At 38.6% G+C, this 22,097-nt stretch overlaps 1 protein-coding gene across 2 annotated transcripts in view; it reads left to right on the plus strand.

Annotated features, from left to right (window-relative positions):
• Nucleotides 1–2,579: 2,579 nt before the first annotated feature.
• The window catches only part of LOC124161196 (box A-binding factor-like), a 253,353-nt gene continuing 233,835 nt past the window's right edge, over nt 2,580–22,097 (plus strand). For both annotated transcript variants that reach the window (XM_046537444.1, XM_046537445.1), the window contains exon 1: nt 2,580–3,528. In XM_046537444.1, the coding sequence (XP_046393400.1) occupies nt 3,495–3,528 (34 nt within the window). In that variant the 5' untranslated portion in view covers nt 2,580–3,494. The remainder of the gene's footprint in view (nt 3,529–22,097) is intronic.

A 22,097-nucleotide genomic window follows, 5' to 3' on the forward strand; every position in this document is an offset into this window, starting at 1 on the left:
TTCACGGCTTCATTTGTGGTGAAGTCCGAAGTTGCATTTCCTTTTGCATGAAATGCTCAAATTAAGTCCGGAAGGAAAGGGGTGAATGCAATTGCTGCTCGGCTGAGACATGATCATGGAAGATAATTTTCGACCTTCTCATGCTCTTCTTAGTTTAATATAATGATTTGTCTGATAGCGATCAGGGTTAGAATGGGATCGTCGAGCAATTTTTCATTACCATCTATTGTTCTTGAGTTTGAAAAATGAATGGACTTTCGATCCGTCGCACAGTGGTCTGAAATCGGAAAAAGCCGGTCTAAAGTCCGAAATTGCGTTTTTTGAGAATTTTGCTTTCCAAAAACAGATGTGAGCCAAAATCTTCTCAAGTCATGGATAGTATAAGAAAATCACCTCTTCAAAGGAATATTTTTTTTATTCCTTATAAATGTTACCACCGCAACTCCACATGCACAAATTCAAAGATTTTGAAAGAAAAAGAAATCGCGCACGTTTTTGAATAATTGGCCATATTTTGGCTTATGTATCTCAGTAACGATCACACCCCTATGAAAAAATTGTATAAACCTGTATAAAATTTTTTCATGCACTAACGTCAAATGACACTAAATACTTAATATTTTTATCATTTGTGAGCCTATGCTTCATGTCTCTATCTCAAAAAAGCCATTTTGGACTTTTTTCCGCCTTTTTCCAATTTCGGACCACTGTGCTACGATTAAACAACAAAAAAATTACACATTTCTAAGTTATTTTACTCTTTAATTGCTATAGTTTTAAAAATTACTCCGCGTTTTACTTCCCAGAATACCTATGCATGGACAGATATGTGGAATAATCTTAATGATAGAATATTCTTTCATTTCTGTAGGAACAACTCTTTAGCGTGTATCGCTTTACGATGCGGAACACGGGCACTTTGGGAGAAAGACGAGAAAAGACTGGAGGCGTTCGAGGTGTGGGTGTGGAGAAGAATGGAGAAGGCGCAGTGGACGGAGAGGAGGAGGAGTGACGAAGTGCTGGACATGGTGGGTGAGTGACAGCTTCCATATGAGTTAAAAAGAAGGCAGAAGGTTTGGATGGAGCGAGTACTGAGCGTGGTGGGGATGTTGAAAATAATGTTAGAGGGTATAATGTGGGGTAAACGAGGGAGAGGAAGAGGATAGGATTTTAAGATTTAGCGAAAGGGAGTAGCCCTTATTGTGAATTTAGGAGGGGACTTATTTGAATAAGTCCATGAAGGGAGGGGAGACGGCCGCAGAGATATAGAGGAGACAGAAAGTATGGATAGACTGAGTACTTAGCGCGGGGGATGTTGGAAACTGTGTAGGAGGGTAGAATGTTGGATAAAACAGGAACTGACCTCATTGACTGAGATTCTTTCATCCTCAACCCTTCCAACCCTGGTGGCGTCATCGGGCTCTCATCAAAGAAAACGAAAGGCATTGATTGCGATTCGTTACCCACCATTAGTGTACTCATAATATAAAAATTATTTGGTTTTAGAAATCTCAGTTTAGACGAATGGGAGTGGTCAATTTTATTCTCATTTGAAAAAGGCCAGATTGGCGCCCATGCGATGCCACTCCACGTGACGTCACAGGGGCCTAGTTTCTATACGAGTAGATAGGAGTTTTACATCGTCTGAGATTACCAATGCATGCATGAGGCACAGTGCTCAGGGAAACATGTCTTAATGATCACCTATTGAAACTGGCTATGGTTGGAAAGTTTCCTTCGTTTGATAAGGTATTAATAATCCTTATTTAAGCCAAGTGCTACCAGCTAGCCGGGTACTCTGCTACCTGCTACCGTCCTGCGTCGTATCAGCGCTCATAGCCTCGCTCCAAGGTCACCTCACTTGCGGCAGCGGGAACCAGAACGACGCCAGACGGAGTTTTCCCAGCATTCATACTTAGCCGTCGCGTTTTCGCGCGCTTGAAAATTTTCACTTTTCATTTAATTCCGAAAAATAGATATCGTAATTTAAAAATCTAAAAGCGTGAAATACATACTCCAGAAGTAACAATCTTTCGATTTAGGCAATAAAAAAATAATAGGAAACCACCCTATTATAATTCCATTTCAAGTCTAAGGTTCTGTAGGATAAATTAGCAGAGAGAAGACAGCATAGTATCAGAGGACGTATTGCGTAAATGTTGGACTCTTGTGTCTAACTATTTTGGCAAAGAAATGAGGGATGCAATGAGGGCATTTTAGATAAGTCGGGGCTGACTTGGACCTCATTGGGGAGCTATAAGAAACTATGGGGGGGACAAAAGTTTTATATTCAAGTGTTTCGTGAACGGAACTCAAGGTTTATGTTAGCATTTCCATGGCATTGGAGGAGCACAGCCAGCGATCATCTCGTGATACACCCCCACCTCTCCCCCCCCTCTGGACCGATCTCCCTGTACTTCCCCTTTGACCCTCTCAATGCCCCCTTCCCCTCCTCCCGTCTTCCGACCCCCCCCCCCCATGCACTCCCTCCTCTCGCCTCCCGCCGCATCCGCATGGCGGCGCCACCCGACCGCCTTCCTCCATCCCGAGGCGGGGATAATTTTTGTCGGTTCCACATTGCAAGAAGTCATTTGTCTCTCTTATTAAAGCGATTTTACGAATCGAACACTGTCCGTGAATCCCGTCCCATCTTGCCGCCCGCTTGGAGCGGAGGAGATCGCTATAGCTTGTCGTGTTTCATCGGAAGGGATTGGCGCGCCCAAGGACCAGATCGGAATGGTGATCTGCTATCGAGACGATAGTGAATCTGAGGATAGTTCTCGGTGAACGAGTGGCGAGGCTTCTCCTCATCCGCTTCTTCTTCAAGCTCCCGTTTTTGGCAAATATATTGCCTGCGTCGACTTCGGCGGATGGGTGGACAAAAGTGGAGGCAAAGCAGCTGAAACACTTTCAAACCTAGGTCGCTGAATGGTTGGTCTTGTATCGAGCTTTCGTGTACAGAGTTTTCATATCACGTTTGAAACATTTGGAACTGGTTTAGTTCACGCATAAAGGAGCCAACAGGACTGTATACTGTGTTTTTCGAATTTTCCCTCAAACAGTGGCACGGAAAGTACTGATGTGTGATTACACTCGGCGTTTGCGTTACTTCTAGCATCCTTCGTGTCTTCTGCTGAAGCCTTCTTCTTCAAGAATACATTCCAGAGCCAAGGAGGGTATTCACAGAACCTTCCTAAATAGGGTGGTGCATGTGTGTGACAAATTTGATCCCTGTCGCTACTTGGAGCAGTCTTCTTGTCCGAGGGGAAACGTTAGATTTCGAAGAAACCTCATATTGAGCTGAGGAGGGTGAAAAAAGTTCATCCAGGACATTATTTTTGTCGTTCGGGAATCCGTGTTGCAGTCGTGAATACTCAGGTGTAAGGGGCGGTGTGGCCGCCCCTGGTTCGTCTTGTTAGAGGGTGGTGGTGGTGCCATAGGTGACCGACGTTGGCGTCGCTGTTGGAGACGGATTGTTGCAGCTTCCCCGAGGCATGTCTTCGAGTGAGGACGCCGCGCAGGAAGCGGGTAACGTTGTTTTTCCTTTTTTCCCGGAAATGCGCAGAGTTTTCGTCCGTGTGTGTGTGAGAAAGCGAATCGTTTACATGTTTCCCTTCCTCCGGCCGTGATACATCCGTCCTTCACTAATTGTAAGCTCTCTCTCTTTCGACGAGTGTTTGTTGTTTTCGGTCCCGTGTGTGCCATTTTTCACCCTGGAATGTTTACCTTATGTTTCTTTTTTTTAGGCATTCCCTCTGCATTTTAATGCGAAAATATAAACCACGTGCATCCCACTCCTGATTCCGTGAAGGAGGGAGGAATAATAATACGACGCAGTTATGATTTATTCCATACCTTTCCATCGTCATAAATTTTCTTCGCTCCTTACGAAAAAAGCGCTATGGTGACGAGAATGTGAACAATTTTGCGCGGGATATGTTTGTGGCAAATTTATGATATTTCTTCAAAATTTAGAAAACTTGATTGAAAGATCATAAGGAGATTCTGCGGCCCAATTAGAGGAGAGAGATGGAAGATTAGATCGAATGTGGAGAGAAGTAAAACACTGGAAAGGAAAGATACAGTTAGATTTGCCAAGCCACTTCGGCTGCCATGGTTGGGCCATGTGGAAGGATGGAAAATGCTAATAATGCTCAAGCTATTACATAATAACGACATGGAAGGCGTCTGAAGAAGAGGTATATCAGGAAGAGTAATGGAAGGACGTGGAGGATGATAATAAGAAGAAGAATTGAACGGAGGCGTATAATAGAGAAAGCCAAGGCCCACACTAGGCTGTAGAGCTGCAGATGACAATGGTATTTGTGGAAAACTTATGCCTATAGTGAAGACAGCGATTGGATTGATTACTTTAATCGTAAGAACCCAGGCTATGAGACGGAGAGCTTGTGTGTAATCAACATGTGTGATACCTACCGCAAGTCATTTTCCAGAAGATGCTCGTCATAACGACGATTTTGTATTCATTGATACGCAGACCTCTGGCTAGAACTACCTTGTTTGACAACGGAGTTCTCGCTAAAAACTAATGTTATCATATTGTAATTTTCGATTTTCCATAGCGGAGCTTGCCGTAGATTTGCCTGTATCCAAAAATTGATAATTTTAACTGAATATGAATTGCTATGAGAAAAAGTTTCCTTGGACCGGGATTGGAACCATGGACCTTATGATTTCTGGGTCACTGCGTAAACCACTTTCTTGACCAAATTCATGATTTTCCGTTACAATTATACCTAGATCGCAATTATTAATGTATTTTTCCTCTCTATAACATTAGCTCAATTATCAGTGTAAACATTCAGCGCAGTTACGAAATCCACGCTTGGTTGAGACGTGCAGCTGGTATGACTTAAATTTCAATGTAACTCATGCCATAATGCTTAAGTAAGGTGTTATTTATTGTTTTATGATGGTGAAGTATTATTTTTGAAGTGAAAACTTCTTTAGTGGCGTTAAGAACTTTTGCGGGATGGAGAAAAAGCATAGAATTCGCGTGAGCGTCACCGACCCGACACCACGATCGCTACAGCGAGGTATAGATTTAGGTCTTAAAATTCGTCTCCTACTATCACATCCTCGGTAGTATAGTGGTCAGTATCCCCGCCTGTCACACGTGAGACCGAGGTTCGATTCCCCGCCGGGGAGGATTTTTTTCTCAATCTCATACAATTAAAAAACTTTAACAATGGATATTTCAACTACGCAGGCTAACAAACTTTGTTAATATATAGACTGTTAAAGTTTTTTTTTTAAAATATTAAAATTGAAAATAAAAATCTATAGTGTATATTGTATAAGTTCATTAAATATAAAGAGTTCATGCATGAACGTGCAGAAGAGTGTACACGCTATAAAAATACAGGTCAGTACAATTTAAGGCAGTTTCTTTTATGTGCATAGTGAACAATTACAGGTTTAAAACATATTAAATAAAAGAAATAAAAGCATATTATATTTTAATATATAAATGATGCTACTTTCTATTCATGCGCATCGTATTTTTAATGTATATTTAATAATAAACAGTTTGCTTAAAACACTAATATCAATTTTTGTTGAAAAATGAGTATTACTGGAAAAATTAGTTCTTTAACAATATTCAATCCATATAAAAAATAAATGGATAATAATTATTTCAGTTTTCACTTCTGTCGGCCAGTCCCACGACTGCCCCGTTTTTTTAGTGTTTAAACATCGTCAAAAGTGATTCCTGAATGAAAAGAATACGTTTTGTTTCTTTATTGCTCCCCGACGTTTTGGTTAACATTTTATGCTTATTCCGCGTTTTAAATGAGAATCTTACTGCTACAGAGTCTTCATTTAAGCAATTTTATAATACAATCGACTGGCATTCTAAGACTCCTACCTGGATGCAGCGTCAACTTCCTCTGGAAAGTTTCTCATTTTATTGTTTCGTTTCATTTTTCGTTCACACAGTATTCAACATGTGAAATTTTCTCTTTGGCGCAGTAACTTTTTTTTATGCGTTCATTGTTTACTTTCATTATAATGATTAAGGGATTGCTCATGCTTTTCATCATTCATCGCAAGCCGTCATTCCACCTATAGGTATTTGAGATATAGACTACGATTACATTTTTTATCGAAGTATTTAAAATAAAGTGTAAGTTCAGGTTACGTATCACTAATTGTGGTTTAGTAACGTAAGCAGCATAAGATGGATTTGTGAAGAATCATGGATTTTAAGGGCGGTATGAATTACATGAAACACGTTCTCAGTCCTTGTTTCATGTTTCACATTGCTTGATATGAACATAATCCGCGATAGTAGCCAGCATATTAAAATAACTTTAATGCCATGTCAGTATAGCATAAAGCAAATCTCTTAAGTGCGGGATGTTTCTCTATGAGGTTTTGTTGTTATTTATTACTTTTAATTTAATTTTTTTAATGATTCATTTCAACTTTACCCATTGGTTTGACATGCATCATTTATTTGATACAATTTCCACTCCAATACTCGAGGTCCTGTCAAATGTCACCGGATTTAGAGAAGTTATTACACTTTCGTGAAAGGGTTGACCCAAGATAATGCTAATTTCTGATAAATATGTAATTATAATTCGAGTGTTAGTGGATTCCAATTGTTGTCTAACTTATGCATCGAAGAATTATTCCCTAAGGATTATCAGTAATGCATGCCGTAAAACCCATACATAAGTTCCAAAATCATATACAAGGACGCGCTTATTTATTTAATAATTTTTTAGCATGCCAATCGGCAGCCCTGAGGTCAGATTCGCCTAAAAATGAGGATATCAGATAGCGATTGTCTTCATTATACACTTGGAATCCTGTACTTTTAGAATTGTGGCTTCAAAATAGATTGGTTATAATAGTTGTAAAGACTCCTCACCTGTTTGAGTTTAGAATGGAATTAAACATTTGTCTTCTGTATAGTTTAGTTGACTTTGCCATATTATAAAACACCGAGATTAATCTAAGGGTGATTCTTTTTAAAGATGCCAAAGACACTGGAAATGATGACAATTTAAAAAAAACAGCTTTCATGATTCTACGGACTAAGTTTCGACTCGACTTTTAACTTTCAATTGTTTTTATGTCAGAGAGATTTGTATATTCTGGAATTATTCTTGACCACTGAAATTATTAATTTATTAGTTAATAGAGCTAGGGTATCACCCAGCTGCAAGGTATTATGAAGTAAGCAAAGTCTGAAAAATCCAGCACTAAACCTGTGTTCTACTTGGTTCTTCTGCCGCTCTATTGAGATAAAAAACAATCGCAGAATTAAAAATATTTGCTTTGCTCCACCTCAATTCAACAAACGTTTGTCCCCTAATGTCTCGGATTATAATGAAAATTTCTGCATTTCCTAAATTTCACTAAATCCACCTCAACCTAAATACACTAAGGGGAAAAAAAAAAATTATTGCCTTTTATGCGTATTTTAATCTTTTCTCATTTTTTCCATTAACGAGCCTTGAATCATATAATTATTTAAATTTCGCCATTGACTTGTCGTACAGCCATTTTTTTGGCTTATTTTAAAGATTTAAATGCGTTTAAGACGCTGAATTTGTAGAAAAAATTTCTTCCTATTTTAAAATTTTAATGTAGTGGAAACTCATAATTGGAGTTTTAGAAAATACTTAGACATTTACGTTTTTTATCCCGCGCCTGTGATTCATTTTTGCAAGGTGGACGAGCGTTGGGCGATATTATATGGCATTAGAACTTTTCATTCTATATTGCATCTTTGACTTTATAATCCCAATTCCTAAGAGGTAAAGAGCGGAGAATTGTGAAGAGTTCAGGATTATAAACCTGACTATAAATGCGTCGAAGATACTGACAAGGATCATCTATAGACGAATAGAACGAAGGGCAGGAGAGTATACGGGTGAGGGCCAATTTGGAAGAAGCAGAGGCACAAGGGAAGCAATATTGGCTTGGCTCTCAGGCTGCCCATAGAGAGGAGAATGGAAAAGAACAACCCAACGTTCGTTGCGTTCGTGGACGAAAGGCATTCGACAATGTGGATTGGTACACAACGCTTGGAATCCTTAAAGAAATTGGAGTTCTCTACAATGACAGAAGAATCATCCGCAGTTTATACAAACACCAATTAGCGGTGATAAAATCAAGGCCCAGCGGTGAAGAAGCAAGAATTAGGAGAGGAGTGAGACAAGGCTGTGCTTTGTCACCCGTAACTTTCAACGTTTACATCGACAAAGCATTCAATGAAATCAAAGAAAAGGCTTCGGGAGTGAATATCCATGGAGAAAAAATTAGTATGCTAAGATTTGTCGATGAAATAGCCGTCATAGCAGAAACAGAGAAGGATTTGAAAAATATTCTGGTTAATATGGGTAAGTATGATAATGAATGGTAATTATCAAGTAAAAAATAAACACAAATAAAACCAAGACATTAGTTCGCAGCAGAAGAGAAAAAGTCAAGACTAGCATAAAAATAGGGAAGCAAACACTGGTGGATGTGGATGTTTTCTGTAATTTTGCGAAGCAGGATCACTAACGACGGGAGAAGCAAGAAAGAAATTATCAGCAGAATAACCCAAAGCGAAGAGAGCATTCCACCAAAAGAGAGACCTGCTTACAGCGGGAAACTTAATGTGGAAGTAAGGAAACAATTTACAAGAACCTACATTTTGAGTATGCTCCTATGTGAAAGTGCGGCATGGACAATGGCAGCAGCGGAGAAAACAAGGATAGAGGCCTTCGAAATGTGGTGCTACTGGAGAATGATGAGGATCAAATGGATCGACCGAGTTAGTGTTGACGAAGTCCTAAGAAGAGAGGGAGAGAAGAGAAGCCTCATATAAACCTTAATAAGAAGACGGAACAACCTCATAGGCCACATCTTGAGACATTATGTCCTGATGAAGACAATCGTCGAGGGACAAGCAGATGGAAGGAATGGAAAAGGAAGACCCCGAATCAAATATCGATTGCTAAGTTCTAACAACACGTACCTCAAATTCGGCATTTAGGCAGGTATCTTAAAAAAAGTGTAATAACATTAAAAAATAAAATACAAGCAAAAAAACAACTCTTCGTTTGCAAATGAATGCTTCTTTTTCAGGTTTATAAACTTTTGGCTTTTAATTTCAGTCTACAATCAAAAATATTAATCGTTTTTTTTCTCTCCGGAAAATTTACTATTTTGGAGATACGTGTTGTTACAACTTAGCCATCGATATGTATATGCAACAGGCAAAGAAAGATGTGAAAGAGAAGAAATGCATAGGTGTGGAAAGATTAGCTAATGGGAGAATTGAGTGACCTGCGTCAAACCCATCTTAGGATTGCTGACCTGCGGTGATGATTGCATCTTCGATAGACATCAACAATCATACTGGTCTACAACCAATCCAATCACTCGTCCAACCAATCCAATTACTCCAACCAATCTAGTCTCCAATCAATGGAATTTTTTCTTCCCCTTTAGCTTTTCTTCCACTTTCCTTATTGGCTTTTGATTATTTTTCTCTAAGAACATTTTTATGAAAAGCCGAAGGACTTTTTCCATTCCCTACAAATGAGGGTAGATTTAGGAGCATTTGGGAGAATTAATCCTTGAGTTCCATCCGTACTTCAGCATCATAATCTGCAGCTCTGCAGCCCGGTGAGGGTCTTGGATTCCTCCATTATATGCATCCACTCAGTTATTCTTCTTGCTCTCTGCATCCATTCTGTAACATCTCCTTTCTGCTAGGCCCTACCAAGCCAGGCCGAGTGACTCGTCAAATCTAAGTATGTAATTATTTCCCTCCTAGAATTTCATTTACCTCCATGTTAATTATAATTCTCCATTTCTCTCCTTCTCTACTTGGGCCGTAGGTGCACCTTATAATCTTTTATTTCCAAATTTTCAAAGGATTTCTTCGTCTTGACTTCATAATGCCCTGGGCTCAGCCCCGTGAGTTACAACTGGTCCAATAAGAGTTTTATAGGTATTCGGTTTTGTATTACTTGATAATAGAGTTCATTATAGGAGTGTAAAAATTTATTTCATTAAATGTTGACAGGTTATATTTGAAGAATATGCATTGTTACTTTCCATTATCCTTTTGGGTATCTCAGTGAATATCTTATTTTTATTCTTAAGTCTGAATTCAAGATAGGTAAACTCCTTGGCACCGTGAAACTCAAAATTATCAAGTATTTTATTTTGCAGACCTCGCTTGTTCTAAGAAGCTGTTATTTTCAATCATTTGGTCTTCTCTTCATTTATATTAAGCTCCACTTATTTACCTACTTATTTACTGTTGAAAAAAAAAACGATTATAAAATCTTTTTCCCTATTCAAATTTCGTGAAATTAGTGCTACATCGTCAGCATATCCAAATCATTGCTGTCAAATTCAATACCCATTAATTAACGATCTATGCACATTGGGCCCTCTTAATTTCAGTTCTTTCATTGTTTTATGTCGGACGGAGTCCATCTACATTCGTGCGTAAGGTGATTTAATTTCTATGCATTTGTTTACCGCATGAATATCGATGGAAATGAGTAGCTATGATTCGCTACCGCCATTGGTATATATATTTTTTTCAAGGATGAATATTCTCATTCGCGATCTTTCTGCCATTATTACGTCACTGCGCGATTTGATTGGGGGAAGGGGTGGGAACGGCTCGCGGGCGGCATGAATAATACTCTTCACAACTGGGTCACACGTGCCATTATTTTTTAGGCCACAATCCCTAAAGTAATTATTGTTTTCGTTCTCCATGGATGACCGTGGCATTAAATCATCTCACGAAGATTCTCGCTCATCCTCCAACTTCGCGACTTTTGGCGGTAGACTCAGCGTGTTTCACGACTTACGAGTTCTGCCCCTCCGTGAACTTTCCCCGCGATATATCTCCCGCCGCGTGGCCACTAGTGATGGATCGTTCGCGAATGATTCGTTCATAGTTATTGAATCACTGTGTGATACAAATGGCTCATGAGACATTGAGCGAGAATAATTTGATCATCAATCACTTAAGACTTCCGGTTTCATCAAATCGATCATTATAACCACCGGTTAAGCTCTGATGGTCGGCTTCTGTGTTTGCTGAATGACAACATTTTCTCAGTGCAGAAAATTTTTAAGTTAGTATCTAAAGAAATTGAGTGATTTGCACGTAATGAAGCCGAATAAAATAGTATAATTGCTAAAATATTTAGATATTTTGATTCTTTAATTGATTGAACTAGTTTCTGAAATGCTTTCGTTTGTAGGAGGGTAATTATATAAATGGGCACTATGGTACTGTTACAGTTCTACAATTAATATTAAAAAGAATGGATACCCGCGGTTAATTGTTGCGATCAGCCATCAATCATTCGATCTCTTCACTTACTCCATTCCTCAGATTATTTTCCATCTTAGAGTCCCTATCAATCAAATAGTCAGTCGTTCCCGCGGACTGATGAGTCTACGATTCTTTCGACTCATCGAGAAACACGAGAGCGTGGTGATTGAATCATCCCGGTGACTTGATTCATGAAGATCGAATCCGTGGAGAGAACGACCCATCTCTGGTGGCCTCGCCTTCAGCGGCGGTCAAACTGCCGGCCCGAACCAGTGAGGCGATAACAAAAAGTACAAGAAGCAATTACTATTGGGATCGCGGCCTCAATATCAGCCGCACGTGGAACCCAATTACACCAAATCGTTATTTTCGGCATGTCTCCCCCTTCCATCCCGTTCTTCTAAACTCTGTCTAGATGAACTAACAAACACCGCGAAATCGACAGTGGGACCAGTGCTTTACAATTGTGAACAGTGTCAGTGGCGTGAAACCGGACGTACTTGAAGTAGGAATATATACCAGCTTCCATTTTGACACCGTTTGAGTTTCACAAGACATCTGCGCGCAGCTAATCTGTGCACCGTGATAGTTACCAATAGACGCTGTTTGGGGTAAGTCAGTTTTCAAGATATTGAAATCGTTTCTTGTGTCATTTTTTCATTTTTTTTCATCGCGATGCAAATCCGTTTTCGGATGACGTCGAGACCTCGTTGACGGTTTTTCGAATAGGGTATCCAGGTTTGACTTACTCAATTATTTATTTGTCTTAACCTCCCAGAAATAAGCACATTTAAGGCCGTTACATCAGGGGATTTTAACAATCAATGATAATGAATTATCAAAACACCCATGCTCTGGACAGGGGCAATCTGCCCTGGCGGAACTCGAACCCACGACCTTTGGCAGGCGAGGACTTAGCCCTGTCGCCACCTACTAGTAGGCCGGCAAAGGTTCACGCGGAAACGTTTTTCGGAAGGTATCCGATCCAGTGACGTTATAAATAATTATGAAACAAATAAAACGTGGTATTTTCTTTATAATTTAAAGGAAACTTAAACAGTGACGAAATCTTCTGGGGCTCTGTACTGCATAAGTGAACGTATTGCGGTTTTGTAAAGCATTATGAGCCAGGAGTGTTACACTCAAGAGAAAAGTAGATGGGCAAAAACTTGAACGGGAGGAGAAATTCAACCATCTGGGCAGCTCATTAGAGGAAGACTGGTGCAGCAGATAAGAGGTCAGGAATAGAATTGCGTTAGCGAAAGAGGCGTTCCTAAATAGGGAAGAGCTGATGAGAGGATCTTTGTGTGAGAATTTAACCCTTAGAGTGCTGGGGAGCGCTATCGCACTCCTCCTATCTCTCGCGAAAAGTGCCAGGAGCACTATCGCGCTCCTCATGCAATGTCACTCTTAGATGCTGATAATGAACTAATCATACAATTATCAATATTCATTTTATTTTAACATTAACTATTTTCTTCAAATTATAAAAATTAACTCATACTACCAAAAATTCGTCAAATAATATAATAAAAAGGTGAAACCACATATAATAAAGATTTCCTAAAGTTTTTGAACATATACCTTTACTTGTTTTTGAGGCCTATTTTTTTACCCTAACCTACTGCAAAATCAGCAAAAATGCCTCGGCACTATTGGCATAGTACCTAGAAAATCGATTGGTACTCAGAGGGTTAATTAAAAGGCTACTGAATTGAACCACAGCGGTAGTTTTAGGACTCATGATTGAGTCAAGTTGTAGAATACGGAGTTGTAATGCATGATTATAGTTCTGAAAATCATTTCAGACGTTGATGCATTTACGTTTTCAATTTCATAGTCCATCATTGCCTGTTTATTATTATTTGTCATAGTAACAACGAACACAGAGCTTCTGGTGGTCAGCACATCAATTATACTTGATGGACTGCATATTTGCAACCAGCGAGCCTTTATTTCGATGGAATTCTCTGGTGGTCTTGGGAAACCAGTTCTGGTTAGCGTATGAGACCACCGGACACCCTCAGGAAGCAGTAGTGTGCCGTCGTGGCCGGCCTGTTGCTCTTCTTCCCAACCAAGCGTAGGTATCACGTGTCGTATCCCTTTGGTCCCTCCACGATGCTGCATCTGCTCTCCGTCTGTCTCCTTTCGCATATCCTCGTTTCCACAGCAGCGCCCTCTGGCCGCCAAACATTTCTGATACGTTCCAGACGGACAACAGTCGCTATCTGGCCACGTGGTCCGATTTAACGTCCATTCGCCTGTCTGTTGAGCATGTGGGGCACGAATATGACAATAGAAAATTCATCATTTAAATCTACTGCCACCCACCGCGCATTGAAATGGACTTTTAAGTACTCGCCACTCGCGTCGCTGACAGCAGTGAGAATTTTACTGTTAAATAAACTTAAAATCAATTAAATATATTTTCAAATGAAAAAGTAAAAGAGAGTTACTATTTCGCACCCGATCGGCCAAAACCTTGAGTGTGCTGCGAGCATATGTAATCCGTCGCAAAAATACACTATTCATGAACTTAATAAAAATATAAGGCAAAGCTGCGTGATTCGTCAAAAAATGCTTCGGGGGGTACAGATGTTAAACAAAGGAAGCTTTCCATCTTAAGTACTACGATTGCTTTTCCTAATACATTAATATTTTTAAATAAATTGTATTGGCACATAAAATGAGGCGTGCTAAAAGATATAAAATTTAAAATTTATTGACCTTTGCCATGAGAATACCATTTGAAGGGCATTTACCATAAATAAAAGTAGGGAATAGACTGTTCCCGTCTGCGTATCTCGGATGCTACATTTTTGCCCTTGTGTTTCCAATTCAATAGCGTAGTCCTTATTCGATATTTTGGCCTTATTTGTATTTTACGTTATGCTTCGTGTGGGCCTTCTGAATGAATGAAATCCGATGATTCAAGTGTAATGGAGTGGAGGTTGTCCACATTGAAATAAATACTTGCAATTTTCCTCGATTGTAAAATCTATTACGACATAGGTTTCAATCTTCCTACATCATCTTCAAGGTACGAATGGTGTGTAGTGCATTCAATTTACTCAATTTTTTAACTGGAGTGGGGTAAGGTAAGAGAGGAGTGGGAGGAGATGGGAAAACCTGAAGAAGAAAGTCTTTTACGTTTTCTTTCTCCTCTAGGTTTTCTCTTATCCTCCCCATCTCTCTCCCTTACTTTCACCCACTTCAGCTAAAAATTCTATAGATTGAATGCACTACATACCATGTGTATCTTGAAGATTATGTAATAATTTGGAAATATAGGTCGCAATAAATTTTATAATCGTGGAAAATTGCAAGTATATATTTCAATGCGTCTAAATAAAAGTGGGAGATGAAGAGTTACCCTCTGTACATCTCGGAGGCTACGCTTTTGCCCTTGTATTTAGAATTCAGTGTGCATTGTTAGATACACAGGTGTTAAACGAAGGAAGCTGGGAGCCGCTAGATACTTTGAGATTGCGCGCTATGTTTATGATTGCTCGAGCAATTGAGAATGGATATCCATCTGAGCGAAACGCAGAGTATTATATTAGAACCCCACCATAGTTCTTTGTTCGACAGAAGCGATCAATTAAGAGTGGTATTTTTCCGAACGGATAAGTACGGGAATTATTTTTTCCTCCGGACAATAAAGGTCTCAAATAAATGCTGCGCGGAACTTCGATATAGAATTTCCTTTCTTTTTTTTTACGACTGGTTTCCTAACATCCACGCCACGCGCCTATTGGGACGGCTTTTGCGGTAGTAAATGTAGATAATTAGGGCTTTCAACAGCAATTTATATTTAAGGCGATATAATCTGTCGAATTCATTACTTCTTAATGCTGCTCCTCCAGATTATTCTCTCGAATGCTCCATTTTAAGCAGGGGGGGGGGGGGTAATTTTTTCTTTATGCGATCATATCTACGCGCTGTGAACACATTTTGATGCCGATTGCTGAGCGGGTGGAGAGTCAGCATAAATCTATCTTCTGCGGATCAGACTTAGGAACCCTCCATGTAGTCCACTGGAGTGGGAGGAACTGTGGAATCAAGCTGGTCCACTTTAGCAGTTGCTCCTAATGCTTATAACCACGGATATTAGAAATTGAATTCAAATTGGGTCTCTAAGTGTCGTCACCCAACTCGCATTTAAACGAGTCTTCAAAAAATCCCCACCACTTACAAACTGCCTCAGCAAATCACTCGTCTAAGTCTGTCCTATGCCTTTCTTGAAGATATAGTCATCATCACTAAAATGTTCATAAATGTTTCAATGTAAAAATATATTATGAATGTTTAATGCCAAATAATAAGTGAAAAAAATTAAAGCGAAAAGAAAAAAATATATAAAATGAAAAAATACAAAAAAACACAATTATAACAATAAAAAATAATAATAATACAAAAATATATTTGAAAAAAAAAAATAATATTAATAAATAATATTAAATGATAAAAAACAATTATTCAAAGAAAAGAATAATTAAAAAGAGAAAAAAGTTAATAATATTATAATAAAATGTCATCTTAACTCATATTTCAATGTAACCCAAACCTATTATTATATGTATTCAAACTTATTCCTCAATGTAATCAATTCAAAGTATTGTTTATTCACTTCAATTATTAGTTATAAGTTTCTGCTCACACAAACAGAACACTACCCCCACAACATAAACACTTGCGCACAAAATTATTCCATTGTCATCTGGCTGGTTAGGGTGAACTGGTTCACCGGGACAGCGGGAACGCAAAAAATAATCGATCTTCAATGCCAAATTTATCGCGTCCTTGGAGAAAAATTCCACCCAAAAGTTTGTTGCTGGCATATATTTTCTCTAATGTGTTGAGTGCATTGAAAAAACAGAGCTACCTGTTATAATAGTGTTTATTTTAAACGGAAATATACGTATCGTTTAAAATGAAATATATCATATTCATGATCCTCGTTTTTTCAATAATGGCTTATGTACATAATCCACAGATTTTTGTTTGCGCGATATTTGGTATTTACAAAATTTGTGCACTAGAGACATTTTTTGATATATATCAGATAAGTTTTTACTTACTGAATTGAAAACGACAATTTTATCCCTGTCCTTTTCACGTAATCTATTTACGGGTGAACCGGAGTTGGAGCCCCTTGGCGTATTGACGGCGGTTTCTAGAACTATTTTTACCGCGCGCTATGGTTACAGAAATTTTATCAACAAAAATTATATTTTATCGAAGTTAACATTTCATAACACTTTCAAACATGACTCTGTTGGAAGTGGATTATAAAAAGAATTTGGATGAATGTTTTAAGAGAGAAGTTAAATACTCTAGCGGATATTTCAAAGTGACGGATTGTTATAGCTTTTGTAGAGAAGTGTGTGAGACTAGTTGTTGTACTTGAGAGACTAGTTGTTGTTGAGTAGAGTACTAGAGAGTTGATAACATTTTTGTAGCCATAGCGCGCGGTAAAAATAGTTCTAGAAACCGCCGTCAATACGCCAAGGGGCTCCAACTCCGGTCGCGCCCTATTTACTTAGTTCACGCATTATAATGGCGTAGTATCGTATTTTCTCTGCCATCACTTTTTTTAGAAGAGGGCTAAGCTGCTGGTTTTTTTTTCTTTTAATGGTAATTTTTGTGGCCTAAGGCATAATTGTTTTTTTATCCGACTATTAGTAAGTCCTAAATGAACTTTATACTTTATCAGTTTACGAAATGACTACCCGATGGTATTAGTTAGATGGACATAATCATTCATTTGTATGCATCAGCTTGTTTTATGGGCCACTTCTTTTTCATATAAAGCATCAATGCATTATTTTATCCTAGGGAACTAAATAACCAGACAAATGGTAATAAAAAAACATTCCGATCGACAGTTTTTTAAGAGCGAATGATGAATTTGAACGGAGAGATAATAATTTCGATAAAATGGTAGAAAAATATAAATAATCATAAGTACCAGTCACTAGATTAATTTGATAACCATAATGGCGTGGTATTTTATGTATCTCCTATATCACTAGTTTGAGGGTAGAGCTGCCAATGTTTTTCATTAAATGCTTATTTTTTAGGCAATGCCAAACTTTATTGGTATCCGACCTATGTTAGTAAGCCCTAAATGAACTTTATGCTTTATCAGTTAACGAATTGACTACCCGCCAGACTTATTATCTGTCAGTGAAGAACATATTGGCCGATCCTCAATTCGGAGATCATTTTCGCCCGTGTTGGAACTTAACATTAGCTACATTCGCCTCTGGTTTGGCTCCAATACAGAGCGTGAAAGACGAACGCGCATGCCAGCACTCATTGGAAATTTATGTCGTATTAGTTATACGATTTTGGCCTGCGGAATTCCTTCCCCTTGTACCGGGTCAAGATTATTGTACTTCTAGGTTAACTCATTTTATACAAGTAATCCACATGGTATATTATTTTTAACGATATAAAAATAATAATGTGCATAACTGAGAGGCATTTTTGCCATTGCAAGTATTGTGAATTTCACCGCAGTCAACGTATCCGGCTTGGCACAAGTCACCCCTCTCGTTACCGTCTTAAAATTTTAAGGGGAAATAGGAAAGACAACATTTTCCATTATCTTTCATACAAAAATTTTAAATCTGAGAATACAGCGGAAAAATTCTAATAGACTCAGGGAATTGTATGAGAGGGTTATTTGTATGCTACGAAAGTTACAAGACCACGCTATTAGTTTTAAACGAGCATTTCGTCACGAAATAAACAGCGGTCGAGTGAGAATGTTGCATCCTCGTTAAAATACAAAATATATTCAATAATGTGAAGATTAAACTAACGTAATACTAGCAACAACTGATTGGTTGATGCGAACTCATAAGCGTCATGGGTACATGGTGATAAGGAAGGGGTGAATCTATCTGCGACTCGGTTTGCAGCATGGCGACAGGAGCGACCATCGTGTTTCCTCACTACGCATTGACCCCTCGGTTGACACTGTGGCCTTGAGAGGTTATACATGAATTTTATGCTGACATTTTCTTTTGACGTAGAGCCCGAGATGCCCGAAAAATCCGAATTTCGATTTTCATCTGCATGAAAATCTCTTTGGCCTTTTTTATGTATGTCCTGATGGGAATCATCTCGAATGCTACGCTTTTGCCCTTGTGTTTCCAATTCAATAGTGTAGTCCTTGTTCGGTATTTTGGCCGTAGATGTATTTTACGTCAAGTAATTTAATGTTGTAGGTATTTATTTTCTAGCTGGAGGCGTAGTCTGTGAAAACTCAATTTCATACATCAGTTGCTGGAGGTTTGTAAATAGTTACATGTATTTACGCCGATCTATTTATTTTCATTGTTATGTGACGAATTCAATAATCTGTTATGATATACTACCTCTTATTTCCCTAATCTACGTGTTTTTTTAGAACGAGCGATATACTTGAACAATGTGCTCTTAATTTGGATTAAATGTAGGATAACACTTCATGAGCCATCAGTATCGATTGCTAATTAACGATGCTAATGGTTATACAGAAATTAACGCTAATAACGAACATTAGAAGCCTAAATAACGTTATCTAAGAAACCGTGTTCACCGTGAAATAGGTTTAGATTGGTTACGGTAGAGTTCTCCCCTAAACATGGCACAGGCCAATAGGTTTGGGGACTTGGTTTATTTCCATAGCCACCTCGCACATTGAGGATAGTTGGTTACTATGCGCCCAAGACTTCAATGGCAATTAAACCTGGGTCACTTCATTTAGTTCCTCTACTGACCAGGCCACCACACTCCCGAATGATCTATGCGTGATTTTTGTATGCCCGTGTTAAATTATCTATGGAAATAATGATAATTACTTATAATCATCATTTGCCCATTTCGATTATGCCATAATACGTTTCTTCTAAGTTATAAGCTAAAATAATAATATTTGTCGTTCAGTTGGTCCATTTAATGTAGAACGTGGTAAGTGATAAAAAAAGTACGTTCATTAATTTTTATAACAGTATTGTACCGATTTAGTCAGATTTTAATGGAGTATTTACAAAGTATTCTATCAGTCTCCCCTACCTTCATGGACTTCCCTCTTCAGTTCACAATTATGCCTTCTCCCTTTCATTCTATCTTGAAATTAAATTCTCTTTCCTCATCCTCGCTTACCCTCTAAAACTGCCACTACGGAAAGTAATTTCCCCTATACAACTGTTTTCAACCACTAATATAAAACAAACCGGTGATAATCAATTAGAAAGTATTACCCATACATTTATCCAAATGGTGATATCATTCGGTTAGTAGTGGCTTTATGAGTTCAAAATTTGAAAACTTTTACATCGGATGGATATTTTACACGCATTAGCAATATGTATTGAAGAGTAAGGGATTTAAGTAATGAGAATCCCTTTAAGATCTGGCTCAAAATTGCCCCATCAAGTGGACATCGTCTCTACGGCGTGAAGTTCTAGAAAAAGCTTAAAGCTCCTGACACGTTGGTGAATTGATTGAAACTGCAGCCACCATGTTGTCGATTGTTCTTAATGAGTGGATGGATTGTGAACCTTTAGAGGATGCATCTTTCTCACTTCACTATGAATTTTCGTGCCTTATTTCTCATTTAAAGCTTACGCAATCGCCTTAAAATTTAGAGATACGTTGAATGGTTTCCCATATTAACGCTGACCTTTAGAATATTTTTTGTAATTAGACGCATCCCATAGTCTAATATGATGTCCTAGCTCTAATAAGTGATTATAATCTACTCTATTCAATACTTGTCCCTTGAGGTTTTACATAATGAGTTCCGTTCCTTGAAATAGTTCCTCACTATTCTCCAGTCCGCCTCCTTTTTCCTCTAAAACTGTCAATATTCGGGCATGGGCGAATCTCAGCTAGGAATGAGTGTGGCTGAAGACGAATTTTCTTTCTCATTCAGGTTATTTACCTTAACTGCTATATGGCATTTTAAGAGTAGTAAGGACGTCCGGAATCAGCCGTAAACCGTGTTCAATGTTTTGGGAGTGGATGGAATTGTAGCTCCTGCGCCTTTGAGGCCAGGCTCATTAAATTGGTTAATATTCGCCAATGGTGTCGCTGACGGCAGGGCGCACAGTGGGCGGAAATAGGAAAAAGCCGGACAAAATTACAAAATGACTTTTTTTGAGTTACAAACTTGAAACTTTACAATTATACTGAAAAATGATTGCAATTTATGGATATGTACTTCATTTGACATAGATCCCACCCGTTACTGAGATACAGAGGCTCCAACGTGAACAAATTTCCATAAAAACGCCCGTATTCAATTTTTTCTGAAAATCTTCCAAAGTAAGTAGATGGTGAAGTTATGGGTGGATTCTTGCGGAATAAAAAAACCACATAATCTGTTGGTATAGGGTTTTTTCTTTAATTTTCCGTAATCTTAAAGAATATCATCGACAAATTGTTTCCGTGCAGTTACAAAATGGCGGACATTGTTTTTCGACAAAGTTTTACATTTAGGTAGAGTTTCAAATGGGTTTTCGGCAAATTCACGCGGAGTAACTTATATGAGAGCATTCTTCGAAGATTTCTTGAGGTTGTAGTGCATATCAATACAATGAAGTACATATCCATAAATTTCAATCATTTTTGAGTATACCTGCGAAGTTTCAAGTTTATAACTCAAAAAAAGCCATTTTGTAATTTTGTCCGGCTTTTTCCGATTTCCGCCCACTGTGGGGCGGTCCTAATTTCACGGGGAAATAAACTTCAATCAAGGCTGTTCGCCGAAATTTATATTCGAGATAATGTATTCCATAGATAAAACTGTTGTGCGGCCATCAATAGTAAAGGACTGAAATAAATGCTAGGCGGAACTTCGTCGGAGGATTTCCTTTTGGGGATCTGGTTGGTGTGGTGGCTAGAGTGTTGGCTTCCCACCCAGCGGACTCGGGTTCAAATCCCGGCAGTGGCAGAGAATTTTCAGAGACTGCCCGATCCCTGCTTGAGTGTTGTGTGGAGGACATTTCAAGCGCAACACTCCGTCCGTCGGATGGGACGTTAAGCCGTTGTCCCCTTGGCGCCTTTCGTTAAGTGCAGGCTAATGCCGACGCCTGATTTCTCTCCACCCTTCCTTACCTACCCCTTCCCTCATGGCGCAAATGACCTCAGCTGTCGGTCGCCTCCTCCAAATACCATACCATAGGATTTCCTTTTTATTAGTTAAGGGCTGATGTCCTAACATCCTCTGCCACACGCCTATTGATGCGGTTTACAGATAAGGACATACTTGTAGATTACTATAAACATAAATGTGACGTTTTCTCAACCAGTGAACGTTCCTTCTTCAGTTACATCACTTTTGAGTTGTGAAGTTGCTCTTTTTCAATGTCCAACTCCATTGTTACGCCGAGTTAACTCAACTTAAGATTCAGGTATTCCTCTCGGTTTCTACACCAGGTTAATGGAGTCGTATTGGCCGACGCACAGTGGGCGGAAATCGAAAAAAGCTTGACAAAACTAATATCTCCGTTATTATTCAACGTAGATCCACGATTTTTTCGATTTTCAATTATTTTTACCTCCTTAATCCGATTCTAATGTTATTTTTGCTCTAGAACAATCAGGGGCTTCTCTAAAATAAAATGGCGGAAACAGTAAAAATTCCCAAATTTTTATATTAAAAGCGCTGCATGTTAGATGCTTATTATATTCATACAAGTACTATCACTGACTTAGAAACTTTGATACATAACCCTAAACAACTTAACCGTGATGTATCGATACA

The sequence above is a fragment of the Ischnura elegans genome, chromosome 6 (genome assembly GCF_921293095.1).
Source record: "Ischnura elegans chromosome 6, ioIscEleg1.1, whole genome shotgun sequence".
Classification (NCBI taxonomy): domain Eukaryota; kingdom Metazoa; phylum Arthropoda; class Insecta; order Odonata; family Coenagrionidae; genus Ischnura; species Ischnura elegans.